General features: G+C 43.9%; 1 protein-coding gene across 8 annotated transcripts in view; it reads left to right on the top strand.

The window, feature by feature from the left end:
* LOC110405172 (protocadherin alpha-C2-like) overlaps positions 1-27534 on the top strand; it is a 75990-nt gene that overhangs the window by 29152 nt on the left and 19304 nt on the right. For 2 of the 8 annotated variants that reach the window (XM_021410233.1, XM_021410230.1), the window contains exons 1-4: positions 1176-3729; positions 3901-3930; positions 11771-11829; positions 13784-13872. In XM_021410233.1, the coding sequence (XP_021265908.1) occupies positions 1210-3729; positions 3901-3930; positions 11771-11829; positions 13784-13872 (2698 nt within the window). In that variant the 5' untranslated portion in view covers positions 1176-1209. Of the gene's footprint in view, positions 1-1175; positions 3730-3900; positions 3931-11770; positions 11830-13783; positions 13873-27534 lie in introns of those variants that run through there. The other 6 variants (XM_021410237.1, XM_021410234.1, XM_021410238.1 and 3 more) reach the window with 6 other exon arrangements.

Genomic DNA, 27534 nt, shown 5'->3' with positions numbered 1-27534 from the left:
TGATTTGTGGCATTGGGGTAAAAATTTATTGCAGCTGCAGCACCTCCCTCCACTGCTGAGTTGGTTGAATTTCATCACTCCACTTTTTGTCAGTCCTCCAACATGAGGGCAGAGGAAGATAGAGCAGTAACTGGAAAACAGCTCGTATTGCACTTCTCCATCTTCTTCCAGTTGCGCTCGATCACCTTGAGCCTGTCTCTTGCGTTGAAGGGAAGCTGAAGCCCACCTTAAATGCTCAGAACTCGTGGGTGTGACCTGCAGAATTCTTCCAGCCCAACAGCTGGCGGGGCTGCAGCAGGGGTGAAAGGAGGGCGAGGGGCCCCGCAGGGGCTGGGCAGAGGAACGGTGCTGCAGCGAGGATGAATCTCCGAGGGAGCAGAGGGGCAGGTCTTCGAGAAAGAGGTCGTCAAATCCACCGCAGCGGCACACAGACGGCACCAAGCTTGGCTGGAGGCCCGATTTTTTTTCGGCGCCCTGCGCTGATTTAACTCTCCCAGGCGGATGCATTTTAGCACTGCAGCAGCAGGTCCAGAAGTGCAGGCGGCTCGAGGCACGCCCCGCGCCCCCGAAGCTTCAGCAGCGAAACCGGGCGGAGGCGAGGGGCGGTGCGGCTGGGCACAGCCGGACCTCTTCCCTCCCTCCTCGGCGGCGGCTACCGGCGGCGAGGGGCCCGGCTCTCCGAGGGGCGGCAACACGTGGGTGAGGCCGGGGCCGCGGTGGGGAGCGGGGCTCGGCCGCACGCCTTTCCCCGCGGGAACGGGCCCCGCGGCGGAGTGGAACGGAGCGCGGTCCCGGGGTAGGCGAGCGGCGGAGGGGCCCCTGTCCACGACCGCGGTGCTGAACCGGAGCCCGCCCCTCCCGCCGCGGAGCCGCTGTTCCCGGCCGCGGTGCTGAACCGGAGCCAGCCGCGGCTTAGCGTCCTCCCCCGCCTCCGCCCGCGCGGCAGCTGGAGCAGGAGAAAGCGGATCCGGCGAGTCCCGGTCCCTCCTCCTTCCTCCTCCTCCGCCTTCTCCTCCTCTTCTTCCCCCCAGGAGTCGCCGGATTGAGAGAGGTTGGAGCCGCCGCCTCGGGCAGCCGCCGAGCATGGGCCGGGCAGCCGGCGGCGGCCGGCGGCTGCTGCTCGCCGCTCGCATGAAGCGGCCGGGCGGCGGGGTGTGAGGCCGGGCCAAGGCCGGGCGAGGCGGCTCCGGCAGCTTCCCACCCCCGGCTATGGCGGCGGCGGCTCGGCGGAGCCGCGGCGGGGCGGTGGCGCTGGGCCTGCCGCTGCTGCTGCTGCTGGGGCTGAGCAGCGGACGAACGGCGGGCGGGCCGCTCCGCTACTCGGTGCGGGAGGAGCTGCCGCACGGCGCCTTCGTGGGCAACGTGGCGAGCGACCTGGGCGTGGATCCGCGGCGGCTGGCGGAGCGGGGAGCGCGGCTCACCTCGGGCAGCGGCCGGCAGTACCTGGAGCTGGAGCTGGGCCGCGGGGCGCTGCTGGTGCGGGAGCGCATGGACCGAGAGGTGCTCTGTGAGCTGAGTCCCGCCTGCTTTCTCAGCCTGGAGCTGGTCATCGAGCAGCCCATCGAGGTGCACAACGTGGAGGTGGAGGTGCTGGACATCAACGACAACGCGCCCCGCTTTCCCCGCCAGGATTACCGACTGGAGATCAGTGAGTCTGCTGTGCCCGGGGCCCGCTTCCACATTGAGAGTGCTCAGGACCCTGATGTGGGCACCAACTCTGTGCAGAACTACCAGCTGAGCCCCAGCCGCCACTTTGCCCTGGACCTTAAAGGCTTCCAGAGTGGCAGCAAGCTCCTGGAGCTTGTGCTGCAGCAGCCGCTGGACCGGGAGCAAAGTGCCCTGCTGCAGCTAGTGCTTACTGCCGTGGATGGTGGGGATCCCCCCAAGTCCGGCACAGCTCAGATCTCTGTGCGAGTTGTGGATACCAATGACAACCCACCTGCCTTTGACCGGTCCACATATACTGTGAACCTGCTGGAGAACTCACCCCCTGGCACGCTAGTTGTCAAACTCAATGCTTCAGATCCTGATGAGGGCTCCAATGGGGACGTGATCTATTCTTTTGGCAGCTATACCCCACAGAAGGTGAGGCAGCTCTTTCACGTGGATCCACATTCAGGGGAGGTGCGGGTTAATGGCACCTTGGATTATGAAGAAGCATCCTCTTATGAGATCTATGTGCAAGCCACTGACCAGGGCCCTGTCTCTATGGCTGGGCACTGCAAAGTACTGGTCAACATTGTGGATGCCAATGATAATGTTCCTGAGGTGGTCCTGACCTCCCTGTACAGCCCAGTGCCAGAGGATGCAAGGCCAGGAACTGTGGTGGCGTTGATGAGTGTCACAGACCAGGACTCAGGGCTGAACAAGCAGGTGAGCCTGCGTATTCCCCCCGGCCTCCCCTTCATGCTCAACTCTTTCAAGAACTCCTACACCTTGATCACCCAAGGCAACCTGGACCGTGAGAAAGCAGCAGCCTACAACATCACAGTTACAGCTACAGACTCTGGGAGCCCCCCTCTCTCCTCTCAGAAGGTGATCCATGTGGTCATCTCTGACATCAATGACAATCCTCCACTCTTTGAGGAACCTGTGTACTCAGTTTACGTCCCTGAGAACAACCCCCTTGGAGTTTTGCTTTGCACTATCAAAGCCACTGACCCAGATGTCGCCGAAAATGCCTACATATCTTATTCTCTATTGGATGGGGAGATTGAAGGGCTACCTGCTGCCTCCTATGTCACCATTAAATCTGACAGTGGTGACATGTATGCTGTCAGATCATTTGACTATGAGACACTAAGGGAGTTCCATGTGGTTGTCCAGGCTCAGGATGCTGGGATCCCATCACTGAGCAGCACTGTCACTGTCTACATCTATGTGGTAGACGTGAATGACCATGCTCCACAGATTCTGTATCCTACCTCAACCAACACTTCAGCAGCCCTGGAGATGATCCCACGCTCAGCTCATGCTGGATATTTGGTAACCAAAATTATAGCCATTGATGGGGACTCAGGTCAAAATGCCTGGTTGTTCTACTACATGGTGCAAACCTCAGATCCAGATTTGTTCAGGATAGAGCTCCATACTGGGGAGATTAGGACTACTCGAAAACTGAGGGAGGAGGGCACACCTACTTTCAACCTGACGGTAGAGGTGAGAGACAATGGAGAGCCACCGATGTCCTCTTCAGTAGCCATCACAGTTGCCGTGGTGGACAGAGTTTCAAAAATCATCCCTGATACAAGAAGGCACGTTAGAAGTCCGAGCAATTATTCAGAAATCACTCTTTATCTCATTATTGCTTTGTGCTCGATCTCCTTCGTTTTCCTTTTCACAATCATTGGGCTTACTGTTATCAAGTGCTACAGATACAGTCTGTATGGGGACTCCTGCTGCACAGGTTTCTGTGGGGTCAGAGAACGGTGCCCTGCTGAATTGTACAAGCAGGCCAACAACAACATTGATGCGAGGTTGCCTCAAGGTTTAAAAGTGCAGCCCCATTTCATTGAAGTGCGGGGCAATGGGTCTCTCACTAAGACCTACTGCTATAAGGCTTGCTTAACTGCAGGATCGGGAAGTGACACTTTTATGTTTTACAATACTTGTGGGCCAACGGGAACGGTTCCCTCTGCAGTGGTGACTGAGAGGCATCTGACAGGACAGAGTGGGCAGAGTGCACAAAACCTGATCATACTTAAAAATGACTCCATTACTCCTAATGAGGTGAGGCTACATTGATAAATGGTCAGCACAGTGCTCTGAGCAAATTTGTACTTAAGAAGAGGTCCAAACTGGAAAACTCTGATTAAGTGTATTTCCTTTGGGGCTCACTGACACATAGCCAAAAATATGGTTCTGAAGTATTCTAATGTGTGCAATGCATTTTGTTTCTAGGTAAATACTGGGAGTTTCAGGGTCCATTTGGTAAGTTCAGTATCTGTGTCTGTGTGAGATTCACTTCATTTTTGCAGCATATGCTTTGCAGAGTATTGCGTCCTTCCCTTTTCTCTTACACATCTAAAATTGCCTGCTGTCATAGAAGGCTAAGGAATGGCAGATGTGGTCTTAAATCTTTAATGCTAAAACTAATATTGCAGGAGAAAAAAATAAATAGATTATCTTGGAAATCAGTAGGTTACTTCGTGGCAATTATAGATGTTTGCTACTTCACTGATTTTATACCTAAGCAAAATTGTCGGATTTAGATAGTTACAAAAATATGCTTTGCTTACAGATTTGGGCATATTTTAATTGTCTGAATGCTGCAAACCCTCCTTTGGTAGCATCTGTTCTACCTAGTGCTGCGTTTTATGCTTTCTGGATACTGACAATCCAGTAACATCTCTATAGAGAATTACAGCAAATTACCATTGTTGTGTTGCAGTGTGACAACTTCTGACTTGCTGGGCTGATATTGAAAATTGTTTAACACCTATGGTTTAGCCAGCAATGTATTAACCTTTTCAATATCATCCCACAGTGAAGCATTAATGGCTGCTTCATGTTAGCATGCAGCTAGACCGCAGTTAGCACATAGTTTGCATGCTCTGCAGTTTATTTTGTTCAGATATTGGAACTAAACCCAGAAACACCGGAGACATGAATTCTGGTTCACAAAGGGAAAATTTTGCAATTCCTGTGTGTTGTGTGCACCCTAGGATTGTGGCAGTCATAGGTTCAGTTTGTGCATTCATGTATGGTGTGCACCTGGATGTGGGGAAGCTAGGGGGGCAATTGTGGGGGGATTGAAAGCAGCCTGACTTGTATGCTCTTGCTGGAGGAATGTAACTCATTTAGTTCTTTATACTTATCCACATATGAAGATGTTGGCATCTTTTGCAACTGGCGTTGCAAAAGAATGAAAATTCACAAATCTTAAGGACTAGCAAATCTTACATAAAATTGCTTTTAGAGAGCAACGATCACCCATTTGAAACAAATCAATTTATAATGCATGTAGTGTTTTTCTGTAATTCACAGTGATGTGATGTGGGGGATGTATTCTTTTCTTCATTTTCTCCACGGTTTTTGTACCTTAAAATATTCTATAATCTGTTTGGTATAAGAGGGAACATGAGAGTGAAATATTTCATGAAGAGTGAAATAGACACTTTCAGTCTGGTTTTCTGGGGAAAAAAAATGAATAATAATTGAAAATGGTTTCGCTTTGGATGCAAGAGCAGTAGGAAATAAGTTTAATGGACAGATTCTTGTCACATTTTAGGGAGTCACTCCGCTGAATGCAGTGAATTGGCAGATTTTGAAAAGCAGGGCAGATCAGGCAAGGGCTGCGCTTGGAGTACACGAGTATGGGTGTGTATGGAACAAACAAGCAAAGGGCTGCCTGTGTGCATATGTGACCTGGAAGAGAAGTCAATTAGTCCAGTAGTTCTGCGTGATGTAAGTGGAGGTGCAATTGGACCAAAGCTACTTGTCACAAGTTCTTTTCTTTGGTTTTCGCTTCTTAAACTGCTCTGTGGGAATATATACCATGAAGATGTGTCAGTGCCAGGTATAATGAGAAAACGGGTGAATGTATTGGCGTTCACTAATTACTAATTCCTAGCTAATTACATGCTACAGAATGAGAAACATTTTCCTTGTTTCAACTTCAGCATATACACCGAAGGCAGCCTCCATTGCTCAGTAACACCAAATCCTACTGTTGATGCATAATGACTTTTGTATTACCAGGTCTTTGGAGGACTGTGCTGCTCTGTTTAGCTGAACTTTGAATTCATCTGTAAAGGCCCACGCCTCCACCTTTGAAGCACAGCAAGGAGTGCTGTGTGACAGTTTGCACAGTTAATCTCTGATGTGTGTGTCGCTTCGAGAAAATATCAACAGGTTTTTCTCTTTCTCTCCTCCTCCTCTTCCTTCCCCTCCCCTCTCCTTATAGTTTTTGGAAATGTAACTGTTGAATGATAGGGATGGGATCTAATGAATGGGCTTTGTATGCATGAATATCATGTAGAGGGTTTCACAGTGATGAATTTTACAACTGTTGTTCATAGTGAGATGAAAAATATTTCAAATGCATTCAGAATTAACTTCAGTCATTTAACCTCAGTAATGCCTGATGCAATAAGATCTCAGTCCTTTGTGTACTTGCTAGTAAGTTCAAATATATTAGCAATTGCTCTTTGCTAAGCTGTGACTGAATCCACTGAGTCATTCCATGGATGCAGTGGAGGGGAAAACGCAGCATATTAAGGAGAAGTGGGGAGTTTTTTGTATCTGTTGGTGCACTGGTGTCTGTGTGACTGTTCTGACTTGTACTGCCTGTGTTGTAATAGTGTAATGGGAGCTCATTTCTGCAAGTTAACCTCTGCTTCTGCATCCCCCCTGCTTGCTTGTGTGGTCTTTTGTAGCTTTAGAAGTGTATCTCAGACTGAGTAGGTTTAGTAACAGAAGAAACATACTAACATAGCAGCACTGAAAACCTTACAAACAGATATTGCTGGAAAAGTCTAGAGATAAGAATCAGAATGCAGAGTTAATGAGAACTGCTCTCTCATCAACTAGATCTCTACTGCAGGGTGAGCAGGCAATGCAGGCAAGAAGATTAAGACAGCAAGGTATTGCAGCTTTACTTCTGGCAGTGTGTGAGGTTATAAGCAGCCTGGATTCCTGCCTTTTGGGAAGGGGTGCATGCAGGTGGGAAGGGGGTGCATGAAGGGGACATTTTGCTGCTGTGCAGTGCTGCAGTGATGGTTTCAGCATTTCAGTCTGGAGTCCCTTTCTTCAAATGCCTGTGGAGATGCTGAGTGATGTCTGAGCAGTGTCTGGTCCTTGGTTTTTCTTTTCATCTCTTTTGTCTTCTTGTTATCTTGTGTGCAGTTAAACTCATCCATCGTCTTGCGTCTCATGACAACCTTTCCCTTTCAGTGCAGAGATGAGCAACCAGACTGACATATGTTTTGTCTGAAGTTTTCATTCTCAGAGGCACGTTCCTAAAGATGAGTGGGCAGCTTGGATCTTTGACAAAACTAGATAGGAGCACTTCTGGTTGTGGATTTCCTTTTACCTTTGTGTGTGTGTGTGTGTGTGTGGCACATGATGGTGACAAAATATGATGATGCTCGTGGTGTCCTTAGATAACATTGCATCATGTTCTGCGCACACTTTTCAGAAAGCACAAAGGCTGCAAAACAGTGGCAGTAAGACCCAGTGGTTCTCTGGACTTTTACATTTGTTTGAGCATGCTGTTCTACTTCTGGCTTCCCCTCTGTGTTTGTACTTCAGAGACAGCCTGCCAAGCACATAGTCAAAAAGCAAGCAACACTCGAACACATCTTGATACCACTTTTAAGTGCCAGCATGTTTTGAAGTGTCTAAATCTAATAAAGCCACAGCATTGTCTGGAGCTATCTTTCCAAGAGATTTCTCACAGAGGCTTTAAAGGTATTAATGGTGGAATATCTTACAGTCTCAGTTCAAGAACTTAATCCTTTAAGAAATTCTCCAGCCCCACTGACATTGTAAAGGTTAGCTATAAATGTTGGTTCTCTTGTTCAGGGGCCATATCTGGACCTGTTCTGCTAAGCAGGGACAGTGCTGTGTGCTTCAGGGAAGTCAGACTCTTAGTTTGATGCATTCTGCTGTGCCAGCAGAAATTTGCATCCAATATTAAACAGAGGAGTTTTCCTTCTCTTGGAACTCATTAAATGTACTTTACAGAAGCACTTGCCTGTTCCTTTCACCTTAGTTTTCTCAGAGTTGGAAATGCAAATGAACACTGACAGAAAGAAAATCTTTGGGAATTTTAGGCTCTTCTAGATTCCATTCTGATTTCTTGTATGACCAACGCATGTTCAGACTATAAATAGGTTGTTCTCCGCCTCAAATTAATCTGAAGCATTTATGGAAGGGAATCAGTAACTGAAGTCTCTGTTTTTCCACATCTGTCAGCATCGTCTCACAGGAAAATAAGTAGAGCTGCATGTGGTCAGAGGTTGTGAAAGGCCTTTTATTATTGCTTCGAAGCACTTATATTTGATAAATATACCTTGTGTCATGCTGTTGTGTGTTTGTGTGGAAATAGGAATGGAGTGGGGTGCTTTTAGCAGTCTCATCAGCTGGTAGCTGTTTGTAAATGTTTTGTTCACGCTTCTTTACCTCAAGCAGGCCCTGTTCTAACACCCGCTGAAATCACTGGGAGGTTTGATTTTCATGAATATAGGATCAGAACATGAACATTTTTCAGCTGTTCCTTCTATCTCAGAGATTAATTTACTGGGGTAAATCGTCGGCTAAAAAAAAGGACCAAGCCACATTTTTGTAACAGTGTATTCTCAGTTAAGTTTCTTCTCTATGGACCAGTGAAATGCTAAAATTAACCCAGTCTATGCAACTTAAGAACAACTGTGCAAAATTTTACATGAGCTTTTTTGCTGCTAGGGTGACTTCATATATAATATAAATTCACTTCACCTATCAAACTTTCCAGTAGGGTTGGTTGATTGATCACACTGATGCTTATGGTTATACCAGGAACAAACTGTTGGCATGAGGTTCTCACCTGGTATGATGGCAAACACTGCTGTCGGCACCTGGATGGATCTTTGCTCACCTTACAACTCTGATGTTGTGTGCTGTTACTGAATGAGAACAAGCAGGTGATGAGAGGAGCAGGAAACGGTGCTTGGTTGTGTGGTTTCCCTCAGCTCAACTGATGTATGGGAAAGGTAGGCCTTCAAAAACCTCTGAGGGCAGGCTGAGATTACATTACAGCTAGAGAAATGGATTTGTATGTGACAAACAGTGTCTTGTGATAAACTGGAAGCTGGAGATGTGAAAAGAACAATATTATTCTTCATCTGCATTATGTGACTGCCAGGGGATTTACAAATGGGAAGCATAAGGGCTACTTCAGATTCTGTGTTCCTCTTTGTGCTTCCTCTTTGTGCTCATGCTTTCTGTACCCTGTTCTGGTGGTGTTGACCTGTGACACAGCAAAGCCTGTGACAGGGCTTTGGAGAGGACCCTGCGGACAGCATTCAGCTTTCAGCAATGTAGCAATACAGTCTCCTGTCCCATGGGACTGTGCTGAAGACGCTGCTCCACTCTGAAATTGGCCATATCGTGCCATGATGCAGTGTCTGCTAACAGCACATTTCAGTGTGGCAGGTTTCAGCTTGTGGTCTGGTAAGGGGGGGCTGTTTCTAACCAGAGCCATGGGCCAACCCAAGTGTGCAGACTGGGAATGCCTGGTGGATGTATAAGGAAAGTGTCTGAGAGTTAGATGTGTCATGCTGGTTTTTGGTTGAAATAGATTTAATTTTCTTCCTAGTATGGTGCTATCTTTCGGATTTGTGATGAGAATAGTGGGGCTTTTTCACCTTGGTTATGCTTTTTCTTTTTTTTTTTTTCTCCCAGCGTATTAATCTATCATTTGCTCAGCTGATGAGTTTTCTGACTTGTCCTTCCAATTCTCTTTTGCCATTCCACTGGGGAGTGAGTGTGTTTAAACAACAATGTATTGGATTTTTCCATCTCCAGAGCGTATGTGCCTGAGACAATTCCTCCTTCTGACTTTGGGACCAGCCCTGCAGCCCTGCCTGGAGAGAAATAGCACATAGAGAATTGATATGGAGTGGCTACACGATGCCACAGCATCTAGATAATAACCTTCAAAAATACCACAGTCTTCTAATTGCTGATATTTCTCTTATTCTGACCTGATGAGTCTTAGCCCATGCCATGGAATGAGAATTTCGAACTGATGAGTTTCTCCTGCCACCATCACCCATTTTTGATCTGATATCTGAAAGTTTGCACTGCAACAGACCATAGATTGTGTGGAGTTTTTGTTTTGTTTTGTTTTCAGCTGGGAGCTCCCCAGCTCTTGGTGAGAAAACAAAAATCTGTGTGCATTGAGCAAATTGTGTTTTCCCCTTCTCTTACTCCTTCCCAACTCATGACAGACTTTTCTAGCTCTTTAGTGTCACTTCACCTGTTTTGCTTGGAACAATGGTAGCATTTCTTCTCCTCATACTGTCTACAGGCTTGTGCAAATTTGTAACCTGAACATCTCCTGTTGTATGAAAGAAGGATAGGGACTTCTCTGCTCCCCCTCTCCAGTCCAACAGTTTCCATTCTGCAAGAAAATCTCCAGCAGAAGAAAAGCCAAATCTTCTGGTGTTAGCACCCTTCATACATTAAGAAAGACAAACTTGGGGAAGGGTCTTATTAGTGTATTTTCTGTCTTTCTTTCATTGAGTATTCCTATGTGGTTGACTTTAGAGTTACCTTGACATCCCTGGGATTGGGGCCAAAATGGAATGAATCAGAAAATACTGGCAACATGCATAATGGGCTCCTTGTCAAGCCACTTTCTGCTGAACTCAGCAGAACCTGAGCATGCCAGACAACTGGGGTCTAAATGGGAAGGAAATTGCTAGTGCAGATGTTTAATGTGTGGTTGCAGATAGCAGCCTCCTCCCTTTTGTGTAATTCAGATCATAAAGGATACTGAGGATGCACATCATCCAAGAGCATCTCACTCTTGAGTGAAGCTGGACTCAGGAAGTATAGTGATAGAGCGATGGGGGAAGTTCTAATTGCACCATTTTTATTTGAATGAAGCCCATTGATCCAGGGAAAAGCATGCCCAAAACCTCAAGAGGAAAGACAGAGCTGGCTGTAAATAATTGAGAGCATTCAACACTTTATTTTTTCTCTTCAAGTAATGGGGCCAAATTCATTTCTGATCTGTCTCCAATAGCTTGAACAGAATTAAACCATTATTGTCATTTATTATTTGTGTGTTTGGCACTGTATGAGAGACACCAGGAATGAGTGTAGTCCATTATATTTCTGGACATAAGTTCTCTCTTTGGATCCAAGTGCCTGAAGTTAATCACTGGCTGCAATATCATGTACAGAATAATGCTTTGAGAATCCTGAGAAATAACCTTGTCATGTTCTTAGGGCTGTGTAGAAATACGTAATTTCAAAAGACCTCAGTTTGCAGTTGTCTACCATAATTGAAAATACTTTCAATGGTCCTCCGACACTGCAAAAGGATTTCTGGAGCAAGTTTTTGTTCAACAGAGGATCTCTTCGCTATCTCTTCATTTAGCAAGCCACTCTGCAGCAAGTCAGCATATGCTGTTGGCCAAAGGGCATTACTGTCTGCTTTCCCCTTCCTTCCCCTTTGCCCTCTAATGAATATGGAGAATGTAGGAGTTCTTGATATTGTGAAAGAACACATCTGCCTTTGATAAAAGACTTGCTGCAGTCTGCAAATCTGATACCATCTAGTGCAGTCCTCTGCAGTACATTAAATGCCAGCAGAAACTTCACAGCAGAGGAGCCCATGTGTCCCCTTCACAGGGGGCTCCATTTTATACGTCCTCAGGCAGATGCTGTTCAGTTCAGCAGCTCAGTTTCCTTGGCTCATCAAGTAAAGCAGCAGAATGTGTATTATGAATTTATGATCCCTTTCTTCCTATGCCCAGAATGTTTATGAATATGTAAAATAACCGTCCACCAGTTTCCAGCATTATATATCTTTCCACAGAGATCATCTCTAGCCAAAGGCCTTGGCATCCAAACAAGCTGTTTTGTTACAGAGATGATCTCTGTGTGTCCATTTGAAAGTTTAGATTCACAGAAGGACTGCAGAATTCTGAATGTTCACAAAAACCAAGGAACGCCATGCAGACTGTTTGACAGCAACCCCCAAATTAGGCAGATGTACATGCTTTTCTGCACACTTAGTGTACACTAACCATGTTTTGCCGGGCTTTTGTTTCTACAGCCAAAACATCCCAATCCTGACTGGCGCTACTCCGCGTCCCTAAGGGCAGGAATGCAAAGGTAGGTAGTGCTCTGCCCCAGGCACAGGGCATTCTTACCTTGGCCTCTGTGACAAGGACCAAGCTGTCCCCCTTCTCTGATGCCTCAGACTGATGATATCTGTAAGCTGAGATGGAAAGAAGATTCTGCTGCTGTCACTTTCATTCTCTAAGTATTACAAATTTGGTCTGACTGCATCTTTTGCTATTACTGTACTACCATAGATCTCTGCTTTCGTTGCGTTTGCCATCTGCCTTTTTTACGTTGACTGTCAAGGTATTAGATGCTCCAATTATTGAATTATTTAATTGCAGTTATACACTTTTTGTTTTCCTTCAAGCTGCCTCCTATCATAAATACTGATAGGTTTCAATAGATCATAGGGCATCGATGCATTTTCCATCTTGCTGTCTCTTGTTGCCATAGAAGTATGCTGCTCCTGCAGCCGGTCTGATGGCCACGCGGTACAGTCAAGGTGCTAAACACAATTTAGAGGATGTTTTAAAGATATGAGACAGGTTTTCATATAAGGCAAAGTGAGGCTGCATCCAAATCTCTTTCAGCTGAAAATCCTGTGCATGAAATCATGAGTGGTCTCTGCTATAATTTGCTACTCAGTACATCTGGAAAGAATTATAATAAAGCTTTTTTTATAGAGCCTAGATGAAATAGTGTCTTTGCTCCCCTTCCCTGAGCAGAATAGCAAACTGGTCTTATATTCAGGTGCAATCTGACAAGATTAATGATGCTACCATGCAGGTTTAGATGGAACTATAAGGTTGTGGTAATTCCTAATGATGCTACAAGTGCAGGAATTTATGCTTTTTTTCCAAAACTGTTCATGCAGTGGGACCATGGCCATCACTTTTTATCAGTTATCCATGGCGTCATGGTCTTCTTAAGGTAAAAGTCAAAAATTCAGATTCAGACTGTCCATCTCTGGGACTGTTTCATGCTATCATGTTGTTCAAGACATAGTTGGACACTTGATATCCAAATTCCTTCCGATATGGAGTTCAAGATTTTGTCTGAAGTTACTTGAAGGAAAAATGAGAAGTCAGAGCTCATTTAAAGCAATTTGTCCCACATGTGAAGGAGCTAATGAAGCCTGTTCTGAGAAATGGTGTGTTCTGTTCCCTCCCATTAGCAGCCCCAGTCCTTCCCTGAAATCTCAGGACAGGTCTGTGTGACCTCTCCAGCTGAGGATTTTCATAAAATGCTGTTTTATTTATAAAACATGAAGAAATTTGATGTCCATTTGACCCTTGGCATTTGTTACATTTAGTTGAAAATGCCCATTAAGTTCTGTTGGAAGTATGGAAGGGAGCTGAGGGGCAGATGAGCAGAGACAGGGTCAGGGTCACAGCATCCTGTTTTTCTAATGAATCACACACAAATAAGGGCATAGTTTTGCATTCAATGCAGCAGATTTTTTTTTTCACTTTCTTCCGTACAAGTTACTGGTTAATATCCAGCGGCGGTGCTTTCTCAGCCAAGTGCTCACCATGTAACACCACAACATCTGATGTGATTTTTACATTTGATATAAAATGCTGTTTCTGCATTTTAGATGTATTTCTCTTTTTGAATTACTCGCTGGAGTAGCATATTTACAGAGGCTCAGTGCTAATTCAATCTACTTTTTATTAATTGCTTTAATGTTAATATATTGTAACAGCAAGAATGTCTCTAAGTTTCCTTGTCAGCAACTTCCAGTCAATGAAAGCGAAGTGTTCTGGGGGTGTCTTTGTTTTATAAATTCTACGACAACTGTGTTTTAGTAAATAATCGAAGATTGTTTGTAGCAAGTCAGAATAGCCGGTTCTCCAGTGTTCCAGCAGGAATTTGTTAGCTTGATGCAGTACAAAAGCAGTGCTTGCATGATGACCACTTGAGACTTTGGAAGAGTAGCAAGGGGAAAAATATGAAGCCAGAGGATAACTGTATAATCTAACCATGCTATGTGCTTGTTCAGTGCTGTGCATTTGGAAGAGGCAGGAATATTACGTGGAGGACCAGGAGGGCCTGACCAGCAGTGGCCAACAGTTTCCAGTGCTACTCCAGGTAAGGGTGTGAAGTATATGTGAATATCTGTAAGGAACAGTTTGAATGTACCCTTAATTTCCTGCCTGTTTTCGTTGACTAGCACGTGGTGATGGAAACTAAATAATCATTTTATGGTCACAATAAAAGGCCAAAAATGCTTTTTAGGATATAATTTATTTTATTCGGCCATTGACTGATGTCTTCACAGCAGTCAATAAAAACTGGCAAAAAGTCCAGAGTGAGTTAAGGAAAAAAAAATATCCATATCATTTGCAGTGCAGGCGATAAAATATCCTCATTTTTTAGGTTAGAGCAGGAATAATAAAGACTAGAGCAGCCAGTCACTGGTGTGATCAGTGCTTTCAGTCATATTCAAAATAAGTTGTCAACTTAGGGGATGCCCCATGTAGGGTTATGAGCCTTTTATGACAGCTCTGCATGTACTGTGAATCCTCCAGACATTCCAGTGAGGAATGATGCTTTCCATCACAGAACTAGGTCAAATGACCGAATGTGGGGTCCCCAGCAGAAAAGACATCAGAGATGTTTTTTCACGTTATTACTTTTCAGTGCAAAACTTTCCATTAGCTTATATATGAATTTTACCTGGACAAAGTATCAAGGAGCAACTTTAGGTTTTGCATTCGCAGCTAAAACATACCCATGGATTAATGGTGTCCAGCAAAACCTGTATGGCTATTACAGAAGGCTATCTGCAAAAACGGCTTTAGAAACAAGATACAATAGACCCATTGGCTGTAATTACCCGGTTATCCTGTGCTCTTCCTTCTGTTGCAGGCTTTGCAGGAAGACACAGCTTGGGCATGTTATGCAGGACATGTAACTGTTGACAATGTATTTGAAAATGTCACCACAAGTACACTGTAACCTTTACAGAGGATTTCCTCAGGCTCTCAGCTGCACTGTTCATCCTTTGCTGAGCACTTAGCATGTTACTTTATTCCAAGCTCAGTACAGATGCAAAAATTTGCTCAGATGTTTGCTTGCTGGTAATGCAGATTTCTAACTCAGATTTTCTGAATAGAAATGCAGAATTAGGGTGATCCTACCTTCTGGGGATGTCTGTTGGCGTTTGGGTCCCAGAACTCTGTTCCACTAACTAGACTCCCCCCTGCTATTCTTTTGGGGTCATATCACATTTTGGGAATCTGAACATTTCTTGATCTCAGGAGTAGCACTAACCCTTGGCTCCTAATGCTCTTTCCTTTCGTCATCGCATAATGAGACGCTTGTGCAGTAAATGCACATGGGTCACACACTGCTCTGTATGTATTGGTGGCTGTGAAGAATGGAGCAAGCTGTAAGGCTTGCAAGGGGGGAAGCTGGCAAGCAGCTCTGTGGGGCTGGGCCGCTGGAGAACTGCCAATCCAAGAGCCAAGGCTGTTTGGCCTTTGAACTGGCATCATCCATCGTTGTTCCTCTGTGTATTTTATTTCTAATTAATATGTCCAAACAAGTTGTAAGGAATGTCCCCAGTCCCAAGAAATATTTCTGCCATACAGAGAATACATGACTAATTAAAATGGTGGTATAGAATACCCATGCAAGTTACAGCTGCTCTTAAATCCAGTTTTTGTGAATCAGGTTTCTTGTAAAAGACTATTTTTTTCTTGCAGAGCAAAGACTCTTTTTTTGTCTTTGTCTTTCCCCAAGGGCCCATTGACCCTGCCGTAACATTTTTGGCCCTCTTATAGCAGATTTCAGGTAGTATTATTGCCACTCTTTGTGAGTGAAAGCCACAGGTGATAGCAAACAGCTGATAAGGGAAATCTCAGGGTTAATGAAAGTTAAGTTATTCATAGTCTGAGTACATTATCAAGCATTACATTTTCAGCAGATTAAGTTTGAGACTTGCAATATTTTTTACCAAGTTAACGTACACAACTGATGCAGAGAAGCAACTCATTGTGGTAAATTACAGTTGATTGAACCAACAAATGCATTTGCTCCTGAAACATCATCTACATATGAGTGAAGTACACCTGTGTCCAGATAAGCTGCTACATGAGCTATTTGTTATTTCTGTTATCATCAGCATATGATGGCAGCTTCAAGTCTTGACTTCTGATTGCTATAAACCACTTCCTAGCCTGTTCTGTGCATACACGGTCCATGCAGTTGTTTTAGTCAATTGATTAATCCAAATCAGTTTGTCACTAAACCATTCATTCAATTTAACAATCCACAATAGTAATGGATAAGATACATTATGGAGACAGATTCAGAAAGGTAATCAATGAAAGTATTTGAAGATGATGTCATAGGAATGCTTTAAGAAGAATGAACAAGTCATGTGCTAAATCAGTAAAGCCTTAATTCCTAATGCATTGCTGTGCTCAAACATCACGTGATCTTTCATCAAATCTATGTTGCCCAGGCAAAACCTGGTCCTCATTTGCACTGACAGCACTTTTATTGACTTCGTGGCTTATTTCTCCCGTACAGGGAGCAGCAAATCCTGATTTGGTGTGTTTTAATTGCCTACATTTTCTTATGCACCGATCCAATAGTTCATAGGTTTGTGGTCAGGATCCTTCCAAATGAAGTGGGACAAGGAGGCTCAAACTCCTACTGGGTAGAGGATAGTGCTGGGCTTAGCTCCCTGCAGCATCTCATTTGTCCCCCATATGCCGCACAGTGAGCCTGGGAACTGCGGGCAGCTTTCAGGTTTCTGCTCTGTGCTTTGAGTCCTTCGACAGATTTGGCAGTTGGATCGCACTCCCTGTAGGTGGTCACTAATTGGAGTGAATTTTATTTTCTGGGTGTCTAACTCAGAATAACTGGAGCCTGGTTTCTGGAAATGGTGGAAACTTGTAATTGAAGAGGTGAACAGGAGTTTTGTTCTGAAAATATAATACTGCAGATGTCTAAGGAAGTCAGATCTATCCATAATCAGAGCTCAAACTCAGTGGGCATTAGACAAATCTGTGTGTATTTCTCCATGCTCCAGATTTTATTGTATAAAATAGTAGTGGTAATACAAGTTGCTTCAGAAGAACACTCTAAAGATGCATTCTCAGCACACATAGGGCTCAGGAGAATTCTAAGATTTTGCAATGAAAAACAACCATTAACTATGAGGAATTCCAAATCCTCTGTTCAAAGAGAGCTTTGTGTTTGTGCAGTAAATAAGATGCAGGGCCACACACCGCACATACAAGGGGAAAAAAGAATTCAGAGAATGGTGCGGGCAAAATACAGAAGGGCTTCATGGGAAAGAAGAAAACAAAACAAAAGAAAAGAACGTCTGAGATTTGTAAGCATGGAGCTGAATGGGAGTTGTAAGCAATCTGGGTCGTACTGGAATCTCCAAAGTCTGTGGCAAACTGCCCATCAACTTCAAGGAAGCTAGTATTTCAGTGTCTGTCCTTAGGAGCATGTGCAAAGGGCTGAATTAAGTGACATAAGCAGAAGTATTCTTAAGATGTGTTTATTTGTATGCTTCTGATTTTGCAGTGGCAACATTCTTCTAATGGTTGTCATTTTTGTTTCATTTCCCCAGGTAATAAGCTGGAGGGGTGGTGGCCTCATTTCTTAAAGCACTCTTACAAAAAAAAAAGACATATTGTGTGACAATCTATGACCTCAACATGGGCAGTCTTCCATGCTTGGCACTCATGGTGCATACAGTTATCCCTTGAAACGTCCAAGTATACAGCAGCAGTAGTACTGGCTGCTGGTCGCTGAGAGGAATGATGAGGAATGTGGGACAGGTTGGCTGTGGGTTTCACAGCAACTTGAAAAGTACTGTCACCAAGAAAATCAGAGTTCAGGTCTGGCTCTGGAGAGGACTGTGCTCTACATACATATATACATACATATATATACATATGTATGTATATGTGCATGTACACATTATGCATATATATGTATGTGTGTGTGCATGTGTACGTATTGCTCCTTCTGTCCCTTCACTGCAAGCCTCAGTCTTTCAACATTTGTCTCTGCAGTTTATCTCCCACAGTTCTCCTCTCTCTGTTTGCTGGAACATCTCCTGATGTTTTACCTCCTGCCTGACTCTGACTTTTTCCACTTCTTCCATTGTTAGGGATCTTCTGTGCCCATGTACTTCGGACTGTGCTGAGGGACTCTGTGTGCTCTTAGGTTTTATGCTGGGAGCTGCAGTTGCTCTGGAATAGATTTCTGTTGCTCCCAGAGGGTGGTTCATGCTCCAGCCAGCTGGAACACAGCTGAAGTCCATGGATGGAGCATGCGCTGTATAGTAAGTGATGAATACTTGCAATTAAATGAGAAGCAATTATAAATATGGCAAACAAGCAAAACGATCTGAAAGGTAAAGTCAGACTTCCTCGTAAGTTTTGTACTGCTGGTTTAGGGTGGAGAATAGTGCTGTGCAGGAGTGACTGCAGGAAAGTGTTAAAGGGAAAGCTGATGCTTAGGTGGATTCTTAGAAAAAATGGCCAAGAACAGTGGGGACAGAGTGAATACCTTGATAGGAGAAGGAAATATTACTAGCTCTCTAGTGTAAGCTGTGGCATCCACATTCTGTTTTGCAGTTTGATTTGCATGCCAAGTGAATGAATGATTTCCAGTTGAACGTGAACATTCTTTCAGAAGGAACACTATGGGAAGGGCTGGGACAGGTGTTGGGGAAGTGGTGTAGGCAGGGGAGGTCTGAGAAGGGTAAGCTAAGGGCATGGACTAGGGGCAAATAACAGGAGAAAAATGAGAGCAGGAGGGCAAGCACAGAGGATCCAGGGAAGGAAAAAATTGGAAAAGGATGCTAGAAATTCTGCAGGGGCAGATAGCATTGAGAATTGGACAAGGCAGACTCTTTAGTGAGTGCTGAGAATAGGTGACTGGAAAGAAGATTGGCGCACTGAGATTGGGTAATAGGCTCTGGAGAAGGGGGCAGAAAGCTACACTTCTGAACAGAGGTTCATTCCTCTTTCCATAGAATAATCACTTAATCTCTCTGCATCTTAACATCACTCCTGTAACACTGCTTTTGAAATTCAGCAGGCATAGCACTCCCATGAAAGCTCACAGGGGGCCACGATGCTGTTGCAATGCTCTTAGCTTCTGAAGTATTTTACTGAAAATTTCAGTTTAAGGAAGAAGAGCCTAACAACAGCTCTGACTCCTCTGAGAACTCAGCTGTAACATATTTCACGTGATGTAGCTTTACATTGTGGTTGCAAGTGGAGAACAATTTCTTCCTAAATGTCAATGAGTTTCTGTTCGTTTTCTTCAGATGACCTTCCTTATCTACAGAAAAAGGGACTAATCAACCTCTTCAACCAGTTAAGTCACTGCAGAGAATGTACAGGGACTGAAAGTGTTGCTTCTTAGAAACTGCTAGAGGTTAATTGACAAGTAACAGCTCGGGATATTGGTCTGGCTTATCTTTAGTAGCTTATCGATTAAAGCTATAAAAGATAATAACTGATGAGTAACCCAGAATACATAACTGGGATCTAGATTCGTTGCAAAATGTTGCAACTGTTTAAAATAGAGGAAGCTAGAAGATGCAGCTCTATCCTATAGAATAACCAGTTTTCCTTGGAATTTCATGATTGCGAGTTTGAAATGTAGAAATACCTACATATCAAAATACAAGAACCATACCTTTGTTGTTTAAGGAGCTCTGTACTTCATATAGTATTTTTAAAGGGGAAAATGGGCAGATCTGTCAAAAATTAAGGTCATGGGAAGTTAAAGTAGTTCCTAAGCCTACATTGTAAAGTGTGATAGAGATTTGATTCACAGCCTATTATAATCATGGAAAAATCATCTACAGAAATCATACTAAAATCATTCTTTAAAAACTGCAGTATCCCCACCATCTCAGTAGAGGCCAGAGAAGGAAATTGTGCCAGCTCTGTCATGTAGATGTGAGGCAGTGAGGCTATACTGAAATAGAAATAATCTGCTAGGACTATGTAAGGCTAAATCCCTCTCTTTTATCCCATGCCAATGACCTTGGTTGTTGGATTCTCAAATCAATTCCACCCATTTGCTTAGTCCTTCAAGGTGATGTGGGCTCATCAGTTTTGTCCCAGCTCCCAGTACAGTTTATTCCCAGGGCAGATCCCTTTTTCTCTGTTTTCCTTAATTATCTAGTTTGGCAGGGCTGCATCTCTCTCTTCCCTATTTCTCTTCAACACTCTCACCTACTGACTCTGGTCTCTTCCCACTCATCTCCCCTCTGGGACTCCCCTCTGTATTGTTATTTTAGGTTTGCTGAATTGCAGCTCGCTGGCTTGGCCACACATGACCTTTACAACATTTCGCAGTGAACTAAGAATTTCCTATGGTAAATGCTTCTCATTTCTGGCAGCCTGATGAGAGGTGAGAATTGCAGAAGCTGCTTGGTCTGACAAAAGCATTTTGAACTCAGAAAGATTTTGTAGAGGAATACATCAGAAAAATGTCAATTTATGTATGATAGATACTGCTTGACATTTGGCGTATCATTTTTAAAAAGCTGCTGACTATCCAGATGAGGAGCATGTCTGCTTCACCAGATGCAAGCGTGGTTCAAGCGGCACTTTGGGCTTTCACTATTTGCAGCCAAGAGTAGGTAGATGGATAAGTTAGTTCAAATTTCTGTTCAGATGAGTGAGCAAAAGAGAAAGACATTGTATTATACAAAAACTGCAGTCAATTTAACATGGCTAATGTGAACCTTGCTTTTATCACAATAAAATGTGATTTTATTCTTCTCTTAGCTCCAAAAAAACATGACTGACCTGAAATTGCATATGTGATCTTTATCATAGGGTCCATTCCTTTTCAGTGTAGGGTAAATTGGTTGATCGAGTGAGAGATTTTACAGTGTGCGGTACCTTAGTCCTTGAAGATATAGTGTGAGAAAAAAAGGATTCATCAGATTTTGATAATAGCTAATTTTGGAAACTTCAAAGTTGTGTGACAAGAATTAGATATTTGACAAAGACTTGACAGGAAAAGTAATGGCCTTGGAAGAGTTTATGCCTTCATAAAGTGAATTATTCTTGATTTCACCTGCTGCAAAGATTTATGCAAGAGTAATTAACCTTTCTCAATAGCCCCTGGTAATGAAGAATGGATTTGTGCATCTTGTCATTTAGTCAAATCCCTGTGCACGTGCAGCCTTTCCGTTTAGCTCAGGGCCGTGGTTCCAGGCTGAAACCAGTTGTTGTGTTTCCCAAACTGGAGATGGCCATTTCCAACTTTTGATCTCTGCCTGAGATGGTTGTTCCAGACCAGATTTCTTAAAGGTTCATGTAAGACTTACAGCTCCAGCTGAGAAACTAATAACACTGGATTTCCACAAAATTTCTACAGGCTAAATAAAATAGAGTAACAGAGGCAAGAATAATAATTTTCTGTGATTGTTAACTGAGGACAAAATCTGCTGCAGCTCAAGTCTTTGTCATTTAAAAGAGTGATGAAGTAAGAGATTTTCCACGAGCTGCTCCAGGAAGCAATAGCTTGAAGCTTGCCACATGTCACAGTGTTTGTAAGTAGGTACCCAGCCTGGGAGCTGTATTTAGGCTTGGGATGTTGAGTACCAGAAAGCAGGGAGCTGGTGTTGAGGGCTGAAGGGTCAGGGAGATGGTGAGTCCCTAGACTCACAGGGCAGAGATACAGGGCTGGGTTCAAAGTCTGTGATTTTCATGGGCAGAAGTATCAGCACAGGAGTTACAGTGTGTACAATGAGTCCAGAACTCCTGGGAACCATCACACTTAGTGCAAACAGCCCAACTGGTGCCTCCAAGAGGCATCAGGCACACAACCAAGCAGGTCCAGAACTGGCAGTCAGTACAGACTCATTCTCTAGTGGTAGAGGGCTTGGCTCCACCGGCATTGCCAAATGGAGTCTACCAGGTCATAATTTGTATTTTTAGATACTAGGAGGAAGTTTAATGACTAACTCCTTGTCTACCCAATTTATCCTTTCCTGCATTATTCATTTGTTTCTTCAGAATGGGCATTCCAGTTGCACTTGACAAACATTTCTCATTTGCTAGCTGTTACTAACTCTGCTTTTTGATTTCAGAACAAAGGATCATCTCTTGCATTGTTTGATTATAGTTAATTTTTTTTTTTTGTCTGTAACGGCCAATTGTTCGTTAACTCCTTTAAATCAAACACCAACACCTCCAGTCAGTTCAGCAGCTTTCCCATCTTGATTTACCTACTGTCTGTAAGTTGCTTTTACCCAAATTGTGCTGGTACTAATCAAAGAGAGGAAAGAACAATTCCGACTAAAAATTAGATTTACCAGATTGATTCCTATACATCTGGTCAGAAATTCTTTTGTAATTAAAATGATGTCTGATTTTCAAACCCAAGTAGCTTCTTCAGTTGTCTGACTGTCCATTGCTCCAGGCATGTGCTTCTCTCTGATCCTGGTAACAATATCAATGATTTTTCTCTTGCATGCCTACTGGTAACATTCTGCAGCTACGCAGAAGACATGGATTTTGATTTCCATCACTATTATTTTCCCAGAGGTTTCAATAAATGAAAAGAAAAATCACTCTCTTGCAGCTGCACTACCTTGGGTTGTGCTCTTGTCAGAACTTATAAGCTAAACAAGTGTTTATCTGGTCAGTACTTGAGGGAATTGGTGGTAATCAAATTTTTTTCCACATGAGCTTACAGACTTACAGCTGCTTTGTTTTATCTCTCTTGTGCCTTTTTTTTTTTTTTTCTCTTCTGATGTGTTCATCACAGTGGTCTTAATTTCTTTCCTTTTAGTCTTTTTCTTTAAAGGGAAATATACTAAAAAAAATGTTAAATCATCCTATAATACTCACGATCTCAGAGGAATGTCAGTCCTGTTATCTCTTGCACATGTATGCAATTTACTATCTGTTAGAAAACAGATGTATAGAATAAGCAAAACTCTAAGCAATAGGAAGAAATTTCAATCTGGAATGTTTTTCTATTGCAAATGGGAGAAGAAAATAAGAGGGTGAGAGTGCAGCCCACTCTGTGGTATTCCTTCTTCCCCTAATGGATGTCTGCCTGTGTGCAGCACTTTGCTGTGCACAGAGGTCACGAATGCATTTTTCATGTGTTTATTTTTGTAATCTGCACATCCTAAGAGATAAAGCCAGGCACTGCTTCAGCGCCTGGCATTAATGTTGTAGTGTGGCAGTGCCTCTCAGGTCAGATGGCACTGCACAGAGCCCATGGAAATAGCAAAAGACAAGTCTTGCCTTAAGGAACTTACCACTTCCATGAGCACAGCAAAGTCTGGGAAAAAAAGGGGGGCGGAAATGATCATTATCCTGTTTTAAAAGAGCCAAGGTGCAGAAGAGGCAAAGTTACTCTTATCAGAGTGCTCTGTTGCAAAGGTGAGGATTGGCATCCAGCCTGCCCCAAACGCTCACTGCATCCAGGGGAGCAGAGAATAAGAGCTGTCTGCCTTAGGGCTGACCTCCCTGCTTCTCTAAGCAGCAGAGGTCAGGGCTCCCTGAACACCCTGTGGTTGCTGCTTCAGCCTTTCTGTGCTGTGCTTGCAGGCCCTTTGACTGCAATGTCAGACCTCCAGCAGCTCACCAGCCCTGCTTGTAAGGAGGCTTCTCTTTCCCCTTGGCTATTGTATTTTTCTCTTTTGCACCTCCCTGATCCCTTTGCCATATCCTTGCCTGGGCTGCACAAATACAGTGCGAGCAGTACTGTAGTTCTGCATATTTTCCCAGTAAGCCCTCTGACTGTTTACAGAACACTGGCCTAGAAATGCTGAATTTACTCCGAGAGCTAAATTCATACAGTCGTTACTTGTGTGCGCTCAGGAGGTGTAATGAGAGATGTAGAACAGCAACAGCAGCATGCAGAGGCAACTCCATCATTATGAGGATTTAATTCTTATAAAATCAAGGCTCTGGCTGTGGAGGAAATGAATCTGTGCGCTGCTTCTCTGCTCTTGTCTTGTATAATTACCATCACCCATCCCTGAAAGCGTTCTCTCTTAGCATGCACATGCAGCTAGCAAAATAAGTGAGTTGATTAGGAAGAGAACAACAACAAAAAAATTCTCCCTGACTTTATGGTGTTGTATCATCCAAAATGTGAGAAGAAAACTCTGTAACTCCAATGTGGTGTTAGAAAGCGGCATTCCTTTATTCCTCACGATACATACCAGGCAACTTGACAAACAAGCATGCTCTCTCAGAGTTCAGGTTCTATACTGAAACAGTTAAGAAGCACACAGTACATTGACATACGTATTCATTCTTTTCCAAGAACTCATTAATATATGCTAGTGTCCCTCTGGGCATGTGTGGTAGCATCTAGGGTGGTCATACACCCACTTCCTTTATCTCCATTTTTCCACCATCAGCTTCATCACTGAGACTTTTGGGTAACCTTTAGCTGTTTTTCCCCAGTTTGGCAAATTTCCTTTGCTGTTAGGCCATAATGAGCAGCTTCCAAAATAATATATATGAAAATCCAAGGAAAGCATCCTTTGCAAAGATAAGTAGTCTGACTCCAGTGCTTCTTCTGAAGCAAAATTAACAGAAAGCAAGGCTGTTCACGCACCAAGCAAAGTTGAAATGGAAAGTTTTAGAATTAGCACTCACTGATTCCTTTTGCTAAACAAATATATTGGTCCTTAAACTAATATACTAATCCCTGTAGCCAAACAAAGCAGCCTATGGCAACAAGGCTTGTGAAGGGCTTGGAGAATATGCGCTATGAGGAGTGACTAAAGGAGCTCTGGGCTGTTTAGTCTGGGGAGGAAGAGGCTGAGCAGAGACCTTATTGCTCTCTTCAGATACTTAAATGGTGATTGCAGTGAGAGCGGGGTTGGTCTCTTCTCACAGGTGACAGGACAAGGGGAAATGGCCTTATGTTGTGCCAAGGGGAGGTTTATGTTGGATATCAGGAAAAACTTCTTTACAGAAAGGGTTGTTAAACACTGGAACAGGCTCCCCAGGGAGGTGGTTGAGTCACCATCCCTGAATATGTTTAAAAACCGTTTGGATGTGGTGCTCAGGGACATGATTTAGCGGTGTGTTGTTAGAGTTAGGGTAGTATGGTTCGGTTGCAGTTGGACTTGATGATCCTGAAGGTCTTTTCCAACCTGAGCAGTTCTATGATTCCATGATTCTATGTCAGTAGGCATTCTTTATTTATGATGTCAGATGCATGAGGAGAGATCTCTGCCCTAACTGCACATACATTGAACTAAAGACCTACAGCTTATATTCATCACTTGTGTTCCATATGCAAAAGATTCAATATCCCCCTCGGGTGACACTTGTGTAAATTGTTTAATGTGTTTATGCTGTGTAAGGTGTTGTGCTGCTTCTGCAAGCCCAGGTAGATGGGACAAGTTCAGAGGAGGCAGGGGAGCCGTGGAACCTGGTAGAATGCCAGGCTTAGATGCCAAGAGGCCACCACAGGCACACTGTACAGTGGCACCATCAAAGAGGCTGGAGCTAGAACAGGGTTCAGTGGTAGTGGTCTGAACATGATGAAATTAGATTGCTTATATTTGGACTGAGTTTGTTCACTAGGAACTGAGCAAGTGCTTCATTTGCTGTTAGTAGCCTAGTTGTCTTGTGTCTGCTTCCATGAGTTGCTTGAGAAAAGGATCTGTTGATAAGGCAAGATGTGCTTGACCAGCAAACAAGTCCCATGCTGATAGATCCACAGGCTCTCTTGGCGTGCACATTCATTCCTATTGCGTAGAGCTGGGTGGGATTTGAGGGTCTGCAAAGGGAGTTCAATTTCCATGTAAAGGTTTCATTTCAGGCATGTAGTACTGAAGCACACACAAGACAGACTGCTGCTTGGGCTGGGAGTGGCACTGATTAAATATCTAATTGTGCAGTTAATCTCCTTAGTCTCACTTAGACAATTAAGGGCAAGAGAGATGCCCCCATTCCTTTTGCCTTCCTCCATGCAGTGAGTAGAGCTGATCTCAGGTTGTACCTTCTTTTCCTCCCTGGCCTGGTGCCTGATCTGCTACATTGTTCAAACCTTGAACAAGAAATACCAAGTTATTTCCAGCTGGCAAGCTTTGGTCTTCAATTCATTTCAGCAGGTTTTTCCCATTCAGATTTTTAATGCAATGGGAGGCCTTACAACACTGCATTTAAGACTCAGCATCCAAACCGGATTTTTCATTTGTGTGGAACATTATATATCAACCACTTCTCAGTATCTGCAGTTGGAATTTGCTTTCTCCTCCCTTATGCCCTCAGTTTTCACTGTTCCATGCCATATTACTTTTATCATGATCGTTTATGCTCCCAGCAACAGGATGCCCTCATGTTATTGGTAGATAAGGATATGTGACTGTGGTGGTGTTTAATTTTATTTGATAAAAACAGAAACCAAATATTTCGTCTTCAGTTTTCACTGCCCCATTTCTAACTGTCCTGTAGTCATCTCACACAGTATAAACGCACAGACTGTAACTGTTAGCATTGTCCTTTCCAAATGCCTAAAGTCTGATGTATTCAGTCTCATATAGAGGATAAGCCAACCCAAAAACAGCCTGCTGCTGCAGCATGCAGAGGCCATCAGTAGAAGTGTGGGCAGAGGAGTGTGCTAGCACCACGATACTCAGTTGGCTTCCAAAGGATTTGTGCTCTCCAGTTGTTGTGTGCAACATCATCTCTTCATGGCAAAAATTACCTGTTCTTGTAGATTATTATCTTGTTGCAAATTCATGCTACATAAGTAGCAGAGCATCTCCCATGGAGCAGGGAATGAAAGAATTATAATAAATGAATAACATTCATCTCAGTTAATCTGCCTCAGTTGTTCCTGTAAATCCATCTATCTGTCGCAGTGTACAGGCTTTCAAACTGCAGCTTGATCTATCTGGGAGAACTGCTAGTGGGAAAGAGAAGTACTCACCTCTGGGCTGACAGACAAAATCATGTGATGCTCCTAATCCAGTTCCTCGCTGGCAATTCGCCCCATCAAAGAAAACCCCATCACAGCTGAAGCTAATTGGCAGCCCTCACAGGGAGGCTAGTGGGTCACGCGGACTAAATCCATGTCAGGCATCTGATCTTGTCTGAGGACGCAGTGGGTTGGCAAGCTTGGAGCGGTTCTGCCAATCTTGTAGCTGTTCTCTGTGTGAAACCCCTATCCATCCATGAATTTCAGTGCTACAACTGTGTCTTTCCTGATGCATTTTTTTCTGAACTTGCAAATTATGTAACACATCTAATTTTAAAAGCTTCATCCTCCTTGAGATCCACAATTAACCTTCTTTTTCTTGCCTGCTATTTCCCTCTGTGCCATTCTGTGATGATAAGCTTTTGAAACAGAGGTTGTAGAAACTACATCTGAATCTTTCATAGCTGTGATGGGAGGTCAGCTCTGGCAGGAAATCTTTGGTGATAAATCCACTCTGATGTACAGATTTTCCTTTCCATTTGTTCATTTCTCCTGATGAATTTGAATTACTCTTTAGCTTAACAACTCACCGTAATTCCTTCATGTGGAGGGGTAATCATCAGAGGATGAGGTGTGCAGGTAAGGTGAGGAGCACTGTTTGCTTTCACGAATTTTCCAGGAAGGCCTCTGAGCACATTCCACCTGTGCAATACAGAGCAGAGAAGGAGGCAGTTAGAGAGCATAAAGTGACTATTTGAGAAGAGCAGCAACAACCTTATGTTAGCAAATGCTCGGTACAAAATCGTTGCCAAGTTGGCCTGCAGAGTTGCTAGGAGACAA

Source organism: Numida meleagris, chromosome 12 (genome assembly GCF_002078875.1).
Source record: "Numida meleagris isolate 19003 breed g44 Domestic line chromosome 12, NumMel1.0, whole genome shotgun sequence".
In the NCBI taxonomy this organism is placed as follows: domain Eukaryota; kingdom Metazoa; phylum Chordata; class Aves; order Galliformes; family Numididae; genus Numida; species Numida meleagris.
This window is presented reverse-complemented; position numbering and strand designations above follow the sequence as displayed.